Source organism: Oncorhynchus mykiss, chromosome 12 (assembly GCF_057628025.1).
Source record: "Oncorhynchus mykiss isolate SJ-2025 chromosome 12, ASM5762802v1, whole genome shotgun sequence".
NCBI lineage: Eukaryota > Metazoa > Chordata > Actinopteri > Salmoniformes > Salmonidae > Oncorhynchus > Oncorhynchus mykiss.
The window spans coordinates 77,950,653-77,962,670 of NC_143033.1; the positions used below are offsets into that span (position 1 = coordinate 77,950,653).

Sequence of the window (12,018 nt, forward strand, 5' to 3'; positions counted from 1 at the left end):
AAAAAAACTGTTTTTGCTTTGTCATTATGGGGTATTGTGTGTGGATTGATGAGAAAAAAAAAACAATTTAATACATATTTGAATAAGGCTGTAATGTAACAAAATGTGGAACGGTCAATGGGTCTGAATACTTTACGAACGCACTGTGTATGGAACCCAAAGGGGTTCTGACTTGAACCAAAAGGGTTCTACCTGGAACCAAGAATTGTTCTTCAAAGTGTTATCCTATGGGGACAGCCGAAGAACCCTTTTAGGTTCTAGATAGCACCTTTTTTTCTAAGAGTGTAGGGTGTCTGAGTTTAAGTATTTAGGTATGTGGTTTGATGAGAGGCTTACGTGGAAGAGACATGTTGAGTATATTGAAATTAAGTGTAGGAAGGTGCTGAACCTCATGAGGGCAGTGGCAGGATATTGAGGGCAGTGGCAGGATATTTATTGGGGGTCGAATAAACAAACACTGTTGTATTTGTACCAGGCGCTGATCAGGTCATCTGTGGATTATGGGGGCTTTGTATATGGATCGGAAGCCAAAACGGTACTACAGCGCCTGGATAGGATACAGTCAAGGGCCCTGAGATTGTGTGTGGGTGCCTTCAGGATGACACCTGTTGAGGCATTGCAGGTGGATAGGAGGGACAAACTTGTAATTAGCATACTGGGCGAGGTTGAAAGAGAGTTCAGAAGGACATCCTGCGGTCACAGCACCTGGGGAATGCTGGGAGCGAGGACTGGGTAAGCAGACGGCGTACTGGTGGACAATCGGGCAGAACGTGGTAGAGTATGGACTGGGGGAGAGAGGGAAAGGGCTGGCAATTGCATTGGGGAACGCTCCTCCATGGCTGTTTCCTAAACCAAGTGTAGATGTGGACATGATTGAGGGCAGGAGAGAATTGGGTGACGTGAGACGGTGTGTTTTCGTAAGCTGTTAACTGATTATGTGTCAGTGTATGCGGCCTAATTGATGACCACCAGTCAGTAAATAAAGAGGTGGGGAGAATGGGATGTAGGAGAAAGGAAGGTGTGTAGAGTAGACTACGGTTTGGGCACACAGGTTTGAATGCCATGTTGTGGATGATAGAGAGACATGAAACAGGTCTGTGTGATGAGTGTTTAGTGGATGAAACAGAGCATGTTTCATATTTTGTGAACTGTATGACGTACAGTACCAGTCAAAAGTTTGGACACACCTACTCATTACAGGGTTTTTCTTACATTAGAGAATAATAGACATCAAAGATATGAAATAACACATATGGAATCATGTAGTAACCAAATAAGTGTTAAACAAACATTATATATATATATATATATATACACTGCTCAAAAAAATAAAGGGAACACTTAAACAACACAATGTAACTCCAAGTCAATCACACTTCTGTGAAATCAAACTTAGGAAGCAACACTGATTGACAATAAATTTCACATGCTGTTGTGCAAATGGAATAGACAACAGGTGGAAATTATAGGCAATTAGCAAGACACTCCCAATAAAGGAGTGGTTCTGCAGGTGGTGACCACAGACCACTTCTCAGTTCCTATGCTTCCTGGCTGATGCTTTGGTCACTTTTGAATGCTGGCGGTGCTTTCACTCTAGTGGTAGCATGAGACAGAGTCTACAACCCACACAAGTGGCTCAGGTAGTGCAGCTCATCCAGGATGGCACATCAATGCAAGCTGTGGCAAGAAGGTTTGCTGTGTCTGTCAGCGTAGTGTCCAGAGCATGGAGGCGCTACCAGGAGACAGGCCAGTACATCAGGAGACGTGGAGGAGGCCGTAGGAGGGCAACAACCCAGCAGCAGGACCGCTACCTCCGCCTTTGTGCAAGGAGGAGCAGGAGGAGCACTGCCAGAGCCCTGCAAAATGACCTCCAGCAGGCCACAAACGTGCATGTGTCTGCTCAAATGGTCAGAAACAGACTCCATGAGGGTGGTATGAGGGCCCGACGTCCACAGGTGGGGGTTGTGCTTACAGCCCAACACCGTGCAGGACGTTTTTCATTTGCCAGAGAACACCAAGATTGGCAAATTTGCCACTGGCGCCCTGTGCTCTTCTCAGATGAAAGCAGGTTCACAATGAGCACATGTGACAGACGTGACAGAGTCTGGAGACTCCATGGAGAACGTTCTGCTGCCTGCAACATCCTCCAGCATGACCGGTTTGGCGGTGGGTCAGTCATGGTGTGGGGAGGCATTTCTTTGGGGGGCCGCACAGCCCTCCATGTGCTCGCCAGAGGTAGCCTGACTGCCATTAGGTACCGAGATGAGATCCTCAGACCCCTTGTGAGACCATATGCTGGTGCGGCTGGCCCTGGGTTCCTCCTAATGCAAGACAATGCTAGACCTCATGTGGCTGGAGTGTGTCAGCAGTTCCTGCAAGAGGAAGGCATTGATGCTATGGACTGGCCCGCCCGTTCCCCAGACCTGAATCCAATTGAGCACATCTGGGACATCATGTCCCGCTCCATCCACCAACGCCACGTTGCACCACAGACTGTCCAGGAGTTGGCGGATGCTTTAGTCCAGGTCTGGGTGGAGATCCCTCAGGAGACCATCCGCCACCTCATCAGGAGCATACCCAGGCGTTGTAGGGAGGTCATACAGGCACGTGGAGGCCACACACACTACTGAGCCTCATTTTGACTTGTTTTAAGGACATACATCAAAGTTGGATCAGCCTGTAGTGTGGTTTTCCACTTTAATTTTGAGTGTGACTCCAAATCCAGACCTCCATGGGTTGATAAATTTGATTTCCATTCATAATTGTTGTGTGATTTTGTTGTCAGCACATACAACTATGTAAAGAAAAGTATTTAATAAGAATATTTCATTCATTCAGATCTAGGATGTGTTATTTTAGTGTTCCCTTTATTTTTTTGAGCAGTGTATTTTACATTCTTCAAAGTAGCCGCCCTTTGCCTTGATGACAGCTTTGCACACTCTTGGCATTCTCTCAACCAGCTTCGCCTGAAATGCCATTCCAACAGTCTTGAAGGAGTTCCCACATATGCTGAGCACTTGTTGGCTGTTTTTCCTTTTTGGTCCAACTCCTCCCAAATCATCTCAATTGTGTTGAGGTCGGGGGATTGTGGAGGCCAGGTCATCTGATGCAGCACTCCATCACTCTCCTTCTTGGTCTAATAGTCCTTACACAGCCTGTAGGTGTGTTGGGTCATTGTCCTGTTGAAAAACGAATGATAGTCCCACTAAGCGCAAACCAGATGGGATGGCGTATCATAGCAGAATACTGTGGTAGCCATGTTGGTCAAATGTGCCTTGAATTCTAAATAAATCACAGACAGTGTCACAAGCAAAGCACCCCCACACCATCACACCACCTCCTCCATGCTTCACAGTGGAAACCACACATGCAGAGATCATCCGTTCACCTACTCTACGTTGTAACCAAAAATCTCACGTTTGGGCTCATCAGACCAAAGGACAGATTTCCACAAGTCTAATGTCCATTGCTCGTGTTTCTTGGCCCAAGCAAGTCTCTTCTTATTATTGCTGTCCTGATTCATGCAGTTTCCTCTGAACAGTTGATGTGGAGATGTGTCTGTTATTTGAACTCTGTGAAGCATTTATTTTGGCTGCAATTTCTGAGGCTAGTAACTCTAATGAACTTATCCTCTGCAACAGAGGTAACTCTGGGTCTTCCTTTCCTGTGGCGGTCCTCATGAGAGCCAGTTTCATCATGGCGCTTGATGTTTTTTGCGACTGCACTTGAAGAAACTTTTCCGGATTGGCTGACCTTCATGTCTTAAAGTAATGATGGAATGTTGTTTCTCTTTGCTTATTTGAGCTTGTTCTTGCCATAATATGGCAAGATTTTACCAAATAGGGCCATCTTCTGTATACCACCCGTATCTTGTCAAAACACAACTGATTGGCTTAAACGCATTAAGAAGGAAAGACATTTTACAAATGAACTTTTAACAAGGCACACCTTTTAATTGAAATGCATTCCAGTTGACTACATCATGAAGCTGGTTGAGAGAATGCCAAGAGTGTGCAAAGCTGTCATCAAGGCAAAGGGTGGCTACTTTGAAGAATCTACAATCTAAAATATATTTTGTTGTTTAACACTTTTGTGGTTACTTTTGTGGTTAATACATGATTCCATGTAGTTTTGATGTCTTCACTATTATTCTACAATGTAGAAAATAGTAAAAATTAAGAAAACCCCTTGACTGAGTAGGTGTGTATAAACTTTTGACTGGTAATGTACATAGAGAGAGATTGTGTGAAACGGTTCGAGAGGCTGGACGGGGTTGGGGTTTGGGTGGTGTAGTGGTGGGAGTAAATGGGAGGGAAGTGGTATTTCACTTTCTTAGATGAACAGGACTAATGAAGATAATTACTTTTTGGTAGGCTGTGACTGGCCTTACACTCCAGTACAGTAGGTGGTGGTGTATGCACCTTAAAAGTTGGATGCGATCCACCAATCCAATCCCAAAGAAGAAGGAGCATAGCGGGCTGGTTGGAACGGTTCACTTGAAAGGGGTTCTGAAGAGGAATCCTGGAGCAAGAACAGGAATATTGGGACAGGGACACAGAAATGTGGATTTCTGAGGAGGAATGGAGGTGGAAAAAGAGGAAGAGGTGGTTGAAGAGAATGAGGAAAGCAGAGGTTGGATTTGAATCTGGAGGAAGATGGAGATAAAAATGGAGATGGGTTGTTGAAAATTATTGGTGTCAAACAGAGTGAGCCATGAGCCAGACTGAGTTCTAGAGGAGAAATTGAAGTGTATGAGGGCGAGTTATGTGAGGTGGAAGGTGTGGTGAAGAGCTTGACATCATTTAACAAAATACAAAATAATCTAGTTCAATAGGAGTGACATTTTTGGAGAAAGTGGACCCTTGCCTTTTGGCAGATCCATTTGTGGTTTCAGGATGGGTGGGAAAGGAGTTGTTTACAGTAGAATCCTTTTTCTTTTTGTTTATGTTTCTTCTGACCCAAGGAAGCAGGCGCTCCGTGTCACGCAACTTGGGTCAAGATCTGCTTAATGCTTTGCTCTTGATGCCCGCCGTTTGGCTCGACACAGACCTGGTGGTGAGCGTGGTGAAACAGTTCGAGTTTAGAGTCAGAGTCTTTACCAGACAAAGTCATGTTAGGATATATCATCCTCTTAGAGCGTTTGTGGTGAATCCACTGTTCTGTTTCAGGTACAATGTTTATGGTCATGTTGCCGCAGTGTGCAGGAGGGAGATTCCAAGTTGTGAGAAGTGTGCAGGAGGACATTGGACAGAGGATTGTGTAGTTTTGGTAAAGTTGTGTGTGTCAACTGTAGTGGTGCCCATGTTGCTGGGGATCGGAAGTGTCCGGTATGAGAGTGGCAGGTTGAAGTGGCCAGAGAGTAGTGCAGAAGGTGTTGTATTCCGAGGCAGTGAAGAAAGTAGAGGCGGGTCAAAGGTGAGGAATCCTGAGAGGAGCCCAGTGAGTCGTAGATCTGTGTCAGCACAGAGGGAGAGGCCATAGTGTTTTGAGCTTCAGTGAGGCTGCCTTCTCAGCGTTCATAGCAATGGTTATCAGCTGTACCGCAGAAAGGGAACGTAAATCACAGAAAATAGATGTTGTGGTGGCAGCTGCAGAGAAGTATTTGGGTATATGAGATTTGAATTCAGAAGAGTTATAGGGTGTGTTGAGTGGGGGTGTCCCGTCCTCCCAGGCCGTTGGCATGGTGTAGGAGCAGGAGTGTAGCTGGCAGATGGGTGTGAGATTTTTTTGATGTTTTTTAATGAAATATTGGTATATAGTTGTAGGGTTGGTTGGTGGTGAAATGTATATGTACATATATATATTACCCCTTTTTATTTTTGTATAATGTGATTGAACATACACTGCCGCACAGTAGGTGGCGAAATGCACAAACAAAATGTGCAACGCCATGATACCAAATAAGAAGAAGAAGAGGTAGCGGGCCTGGTTGTGTGTTCATTGGTTGGTGTGTATTTGTTTTTACGGTGTGTGGCGTGCGTGGGCGTGCGTGGACGCGTGGTACGTATGACCAGTCTAATGATACGTTCAAAACAACTCGGAACTGGGAATCCAATCCGACTTCAGTGTGTTAAAAATAAATGGGAACTCGCACAACAAAAGGGGCTCTGACTGGAAAAATAATAATTGAAACGGTCATTCAACTCGGAATTTCAACTCGTGAACTCGGGCCTCTTTCCAGAGCTCCGACTTTTCACCCTAACGTAATGATCTGACATTGTATTGTTCCAAGATCCCAGTGGTTTTGAACGCGCCATCTTATCAAAGTGAAAGTTGTTAACGTTAGTCAACACACTGCAACTGCAGCGCTACAAGGAAATATATCGATTGTTGCAAAATATGTTGCCATAGAACGACATATGCAAGGGTAGAAAAAGCCTAGACGATAACAAAATGAGCTGTCTGCAAGATGAATTTGAGGTAGGCTACGGTAAACTTAGTTTTCATTTGGCCAGTTACACTGTTTTACATGGTCGATTTGTATGCGCCTTTCTTGTTTGTATTGTAGTCCTACGGATCAAATGTCCAATTTGTGTTTTGGTCGATGTGAAACTTTTAACGTTAGATAATAATTATGTTTTTTCTCTCACATTTCTCATACGTTTAGCCTAAACCTAAATAACGTCATCAAACACTATAGAGTTATTACACTTTATAAATAGGCCTATGTGGTTAGAGAGGACAGGGCAAGAGCAGTGTGTGTTTCATTGTGCGTTGTGTTGTGATCTGTTTTTGAATAAACCATGCCCTTAGGCTGCATTTGCATTTGTTGCAATGTTCTGTCGATCTTCCTGTTGAATGTGCCTGATCTTCTATTTTATTTACAACATGATTGACACCAGCCTGTTTATTTTCGATTCTTATTGTCCTTTTCTTATTTGTCTGTTAACTCAGCTGGAGAAAAGTGTCAGGCGGTTCAGGGAGACATTCCATGGAAAGATAGCGGTGGAAAAGGCAACCTTACTGATGAGACGCTATGCCAACAAACACCAAATGGTCACCTGGGCAGTTATACTGAAGAAAGGCAACGGTACAGAAATGGTTGACAGTAGATGCAAACCCCAGTCATACCACCATAGGAAACCCTATGGAGGGGGTTCCAAGACACCGGGTCCTGTACTAAAAAGCCTGTACAGTGGAGATTCTCCGTTAACTGTGCCCCTTAGTCCAGGAACAGAACTAGGATTCATCTGTCCTGGAAACTTTCCCTTAAAGGGGCAATCTGCAGTTGCTACATCCGTTTGTTGGACTTATGCATTTATGATATGTACCCATTGATTCTTGAAGAATATAACTTATAAATGCCTCTTGAGCTCAGTTCAACTGTCGTAACCCATCAGAACTCTAAATATAAGCTTGTTTTACTCCATTGTTTGTAAACAAAGTAAATGAAAAACAAACACTATATAGCCTCAAAACATGGTGTAAACTATCATTTTTATATCATGGATGGTCAGTCCTTGCATCCGTAGCTCTGTGTATACATTTAAAAGTCCCTACATTTTTTTTACAGAAACATGGGCGAGGAAGACTTTTATTGTTTCAGCTGCTGATGATGGCCTCTTTAACCTCTCTTCAGACATGGTCTCGGGTGGTTTAACAACCAGACCCATTTTATTTGCGTTAAAGGGTTGGCCATGTTGACAATCTAATCTCGGACTCTTCCTCTTTCTCTACTCTTGCCGTGCAGAGCTGGATGATGAGGACAGAAAATGCTTACAGACGGATCAGGCAGTCAAGGTTACATGAATACATTCCATACTATTCTCTGTCGCTTTGTGTGTGTCTCTTTGGATTAGGGGTGTATCCAGGCGGGTCTGTATTTCTTTGAAAATGTGATCTTTGTGGTCATAAACATGACAGTTCAGTTGTACCCTGACCCTTGACCCACCTCTCTCTCTTTCAGAATGTGGTGCAGAGACTCACAGCTGAGGACAGGGAACCTCAGGTCCCTCCTGCACAACAGGTACAACACAGTCACAGTGTTAGTTAGTCCGTCTTTCATTGAGTTAAAGAATCAATGTTCATCAGAAGACATCTGGATTTCAGGCCTTTTATTTAGTATAATGCAAAAATCTCTGTTGATTTTGAAGTTCCATATTCCATAACCATATTGGTAATGGGTAATAACACATTGGGAATAGATTTGTGAGCTATTATAACAACACTGTTCAAGGGCTGGAAGTGGGAATAAAACTATCAGGGGGGAATAAAACTATCCTATCATATTACATTTGTCCTATATTCAATCTGATAATCAGGTTGGTAAATTGGTTGCCTTGACTATTTCTAATTCTATGACTTACATTTGTCTTCCCTACAGCCCCGAGGTAGCAGACAGCCTGAAGACGATAATGATATCAAGGTCAGTCATCCACAGACTATTTACCGACTTTACTGGTGGGGAAAGAGATTAAGGGTTAAGTGGATGGCTAACTGAAAGGTGTGTGTGCGCATCGGTGTGCCCCTGCCATTATGTGTGTGGCTCGTGTGTGTTGAGTCTTCAGGAGCTGGGAGAGCGTCTGCGGGTCCTGCCTCTCACTGAGAAGAACAAGAGAATGTTTGATAATGCCCAGCGCCACCTCACCCCCTCTGTCCTGCACCAGTTTGCCTGCCAGACCTGTGACAAGGACTGGTGGCGTCGGGTACCCCAGAGGAAGAGGGTAATGCTCTTCCATACATACCCACCTGGTATCCACCGTGGTCTTCACACATCTCTGTTTGATGTGCATGCCAAACCCATGCACAATAGTTCAAAAGTATTTCTCCATGCCTGTGTCTGTAACTGTGTTTCTGTTACCTTGTTACTTTGTCTTAGAACGTGTATTTCACATGGCCAGTTCATCTACTAACTGGGTTCTCCACTGACTGTCATCTCTCCTAGGTATCTCGCTGTCACCTGTGCAAGAAGAAATATGACCCTGTCCCTTATGACAAAATGTGGGGTATTGGAGAGTTCTGCTGCACCAAATGCACACGCTCCTTCAGGTAAAAACTGGAGCGTCCTGTACATGTGTGATTATGAGAAATGATTAATGTGATTTAATCTCTATGCACTTGGTTTGATTTGTCCATCAGGGGCTTTGGGAGGATGGATTTGGGCTCCCCCTGCTACTCCTGCCGAACTCTGGTGATCCCAACAGAGATTCTTCCTCCACGCAAGGGAGGGGTAGGAGGAGCAGGACCCAGAAAACCTATCCCACACAGCTGCCTCGCTGAGGACTGTTACAACAGACAAGGTTAAACTACACACACACACACACACACACACACATTGCGCTGTACAGTGCAATGTACTGTGGTTTGTAGAGTGTGTTACTACAAACAAGTACCACAAGATGGCGGCCTTTTACATGTCTGTCTGGCTGCTGGCTCCAGCCAACTAACTGGCCTTGTACTTCCATGCCAGAGCCCCATGTTCCTGGGACAGAGTGTGTCCACCCCCGCAGTCGCCAGAGGAACAGGAAGCCTCGCGTGGTCAATCCCAGCTCCGTCCACATCAGCTCCGGTTCCACCGTCAACACCTGCCTTAGCCAAGGAAGCCTGGAGAACCTGTATGACCTCATCATGGATGACATCAGAGAGGAGAGTGAAGAGGACAACAGTAGTGGTAGCAGCAGCAGCTAGAGCAGCACTGATGTTACCAGTGACCAACAGTCGTGAGCAGCTTCCATGCTTCCCCAATTGTGCTTCCATCGATCAGGATATGATCGCTTTTCTTAGGTTCACATTCAGTGTAAGGATGGCATCTCATAGGCCTACCAACATGGTATTGGTTGTACTTTCCTTTCATTTTAAAAACCATGAAAATACCGCTCAATATTCACAACAGTCAGATGATATAAGTGAGATGATATAACTAGTTTCATGTTTTGTTTTTGTCTTTGTTAATGCTTCTTGAAGTGTTGCCACGTGTTGTTGCTGCTGCTTTGTTAATGTCTGAATGATAAGGGGAGATTGACCGCACTGGCTACTGCCCATAATTCTGACTTTACTTTTGGTTACGTATTCAGGAGATGGCTTTCTAGTAATGTGTGTGTTCAAATAGATTTGTCATATCAACTTGAACAAGAATATATTATAAAACACAAATAATGCATTTTGCCCCCCCCCCCCCCAAAAAACAAACAAACAAACAAATAATGCATTACGAAATCTTACTATTATTCATTTTCAATACGACTCGGCTTCAAATCAAATTGTATTTGTCACATGCACTGAATACAACAGGTGAAATGTTGAAGACTTACCGTGAAATGTTACTTACAAGCCCTTAACCAGCAATGCAGAGTTTTAAAAAAGTACGAATATAAGAAAATATTCAAAAACGTAACACAATAAAGTAACAATAACGAGGCTATATATAGGGGTTCCCAGTACCGAGTCAATGTGCGGGGTACAGGTTAATTGAGGTAATATGTACATGTAGATAGGGGTAAAGTGACTATGCATAGATAATAAACAGCAAGTACAAGCAGGGTAAAAAAAGGGGGTCAATGCAAATAGTCCGGGTGGCCATTTGATTAACTGTTCAGGAGTCTTATGGCTTGGGGATAGAAGCTGTTAAGGAGCCTTTTGGATCTAGACTTGGCGCTCTGGTGCCGCTCGCCGTGCGGAGAGCACAGTCTGATATGGGTGGCTGGATTCTTTCACAATTTTTAGGAGGAAAAATCACAGACATGCCACCGTGGATTTTAATATATCACTGTAAATAATTTAGAAGATACCTGTACACCAATAAAGCACAATTTATTATGTTTGTTTCAGAATAACCTGAGAAAAACATTTACAGTGGGGTTCAAAGTTATTGATAAAGATAAGCAATATTGACATTATAAAATAAAGAATTCAAACACTGAGCTATATTGTATGCGGAAAAAATTTGGAATATTGTTATTTTATATTAATACAATTCCTCAGAGAAAGATATGTTGTTTAACAGATAGTATTATTTTTCTCTCAAAAAGGTAGTGGTCAAAATGATTGACACCCCGTATTATTCTTATAAATAAAATAGTCAAAAGTTTAGTATTTGGTCCCATGTTCCTAGCACACAATGACTACATCAAGATTGTGACTACAAACTTTTTGGATGCATTTGCAGTTAGTTTAAGTTGTGTTTCAGATAATTTTGTGCCCAATAGAAATGAATGGTAAATCATGTATTGTGTCTTTTTGGAATCACTTTTATTGTAAATAAGAATATAATGTTTCTAAACACTTCTACATTAATGTGGGTGCTACCTTGATTGCGTATAATCTTTAATGAATCGTAAATAATGATGAGTGAGAAAGTTACGCAGGGACTAAGCTCCTAGGTATAACATTGGATGGTCAATTATCATTGGATGGTCAATTATTATATTGACTAAGTTGTTGTGAAGATGGGGAGGGGTATGTCCCATCTTGATTACTGTCCGGTAATATGACCAAATGAAGCAAAGAAAAACCTAGCAAATCTGCAGCTGGTTGAAAACGACAGCACGCCTTGCCTTTACAGTGCATTCGAAAAGGATTCAGACCCCTTAACTTTTTCCACATTTTGTTACGTTACAGCCTTATTCTAACATTGATTCAATAGTTTTTTTTCTCATCAATCTATACACACAGTACCCCATAATGACAAAGCAAAAACAGGTTTTTAGACATTTTTTCTAATTTATATAAATAAATAAAAACTGAAATATCACATGTACATAAGTATTCAGACCCTTTATTCAGTACTTTGTTTAAGCACCTTTTGGCAGCAATTACAGCCTCGATTCTTCTTGGGTATGACACTACAAGCTTGGCACACCAGTATTTGGGAAGTTTCTCCCATTCTTCTCTGCAGATCTTCTCGAGCTCTGTCAGGTTGGATGGGGAGCGTTGCTGCACAGCTATTTTCAGGTCTCTCCAGAGATGTTCGAGTTTTAAGTTCCTCGGCGTACACATCACGGACAAACTGAAATGGTCCACCCACACAGACAGCGTGGTGAAGAAGGCGCAGCAGCGCCTCTTCAACCTCAGTAGGCTGAA

The 12,018-nt window shown here is 43.2% G+C and overlaps 1 protein-coding gene across 2 annotated transcripts; it reads left to right on the forward strand.

The window, feature by feature from the left end:
- The first annotated feature begins 4,445 nt into the window (after window positions 1–4,445).
- LOC110538412 (shiftless antiviral inhibitor of ribosomal frameshifting) lies at window positions 4,446–11,695 on the forward strand. Of its 2 annotated transcripts, none has more exons than XM_021625222.3 (9): window positions 4,446–4,632; window positions 6,895–7,030; window positions 7,691–7,740; window positions 7,907–7,966; window positions 8,324–8,365; window positions 8,508–8,663; window positions 8,885–8,988; window positions 9,079–9,239; window positions 9,410–11,695. In XM_021625222.3, the coding sequence occupies exons 1-9, from the start codon at window positions 4,561–4,563 to the stop codon at window positions 9,625–9,627; spliced, it is 999 nt and encodes a 332-aa protein (XP_021480897.2). In that variant the 5' UTR covers window positions 4,446–4,560; the 3' UTR covers window positions 9,628–11,695. The 2 variants fall into 2 exon arrangements, with proteins under 2 accessions (XP_021480897.2, XP_021480898.1); XM_021625223.3 differs by lacking the exon at window positions 4,446–4,632 and adding an exon at window positions 5,955–6,420.
- Window positions 11,696–12,018: the final 323 nt, after the last annotated feature.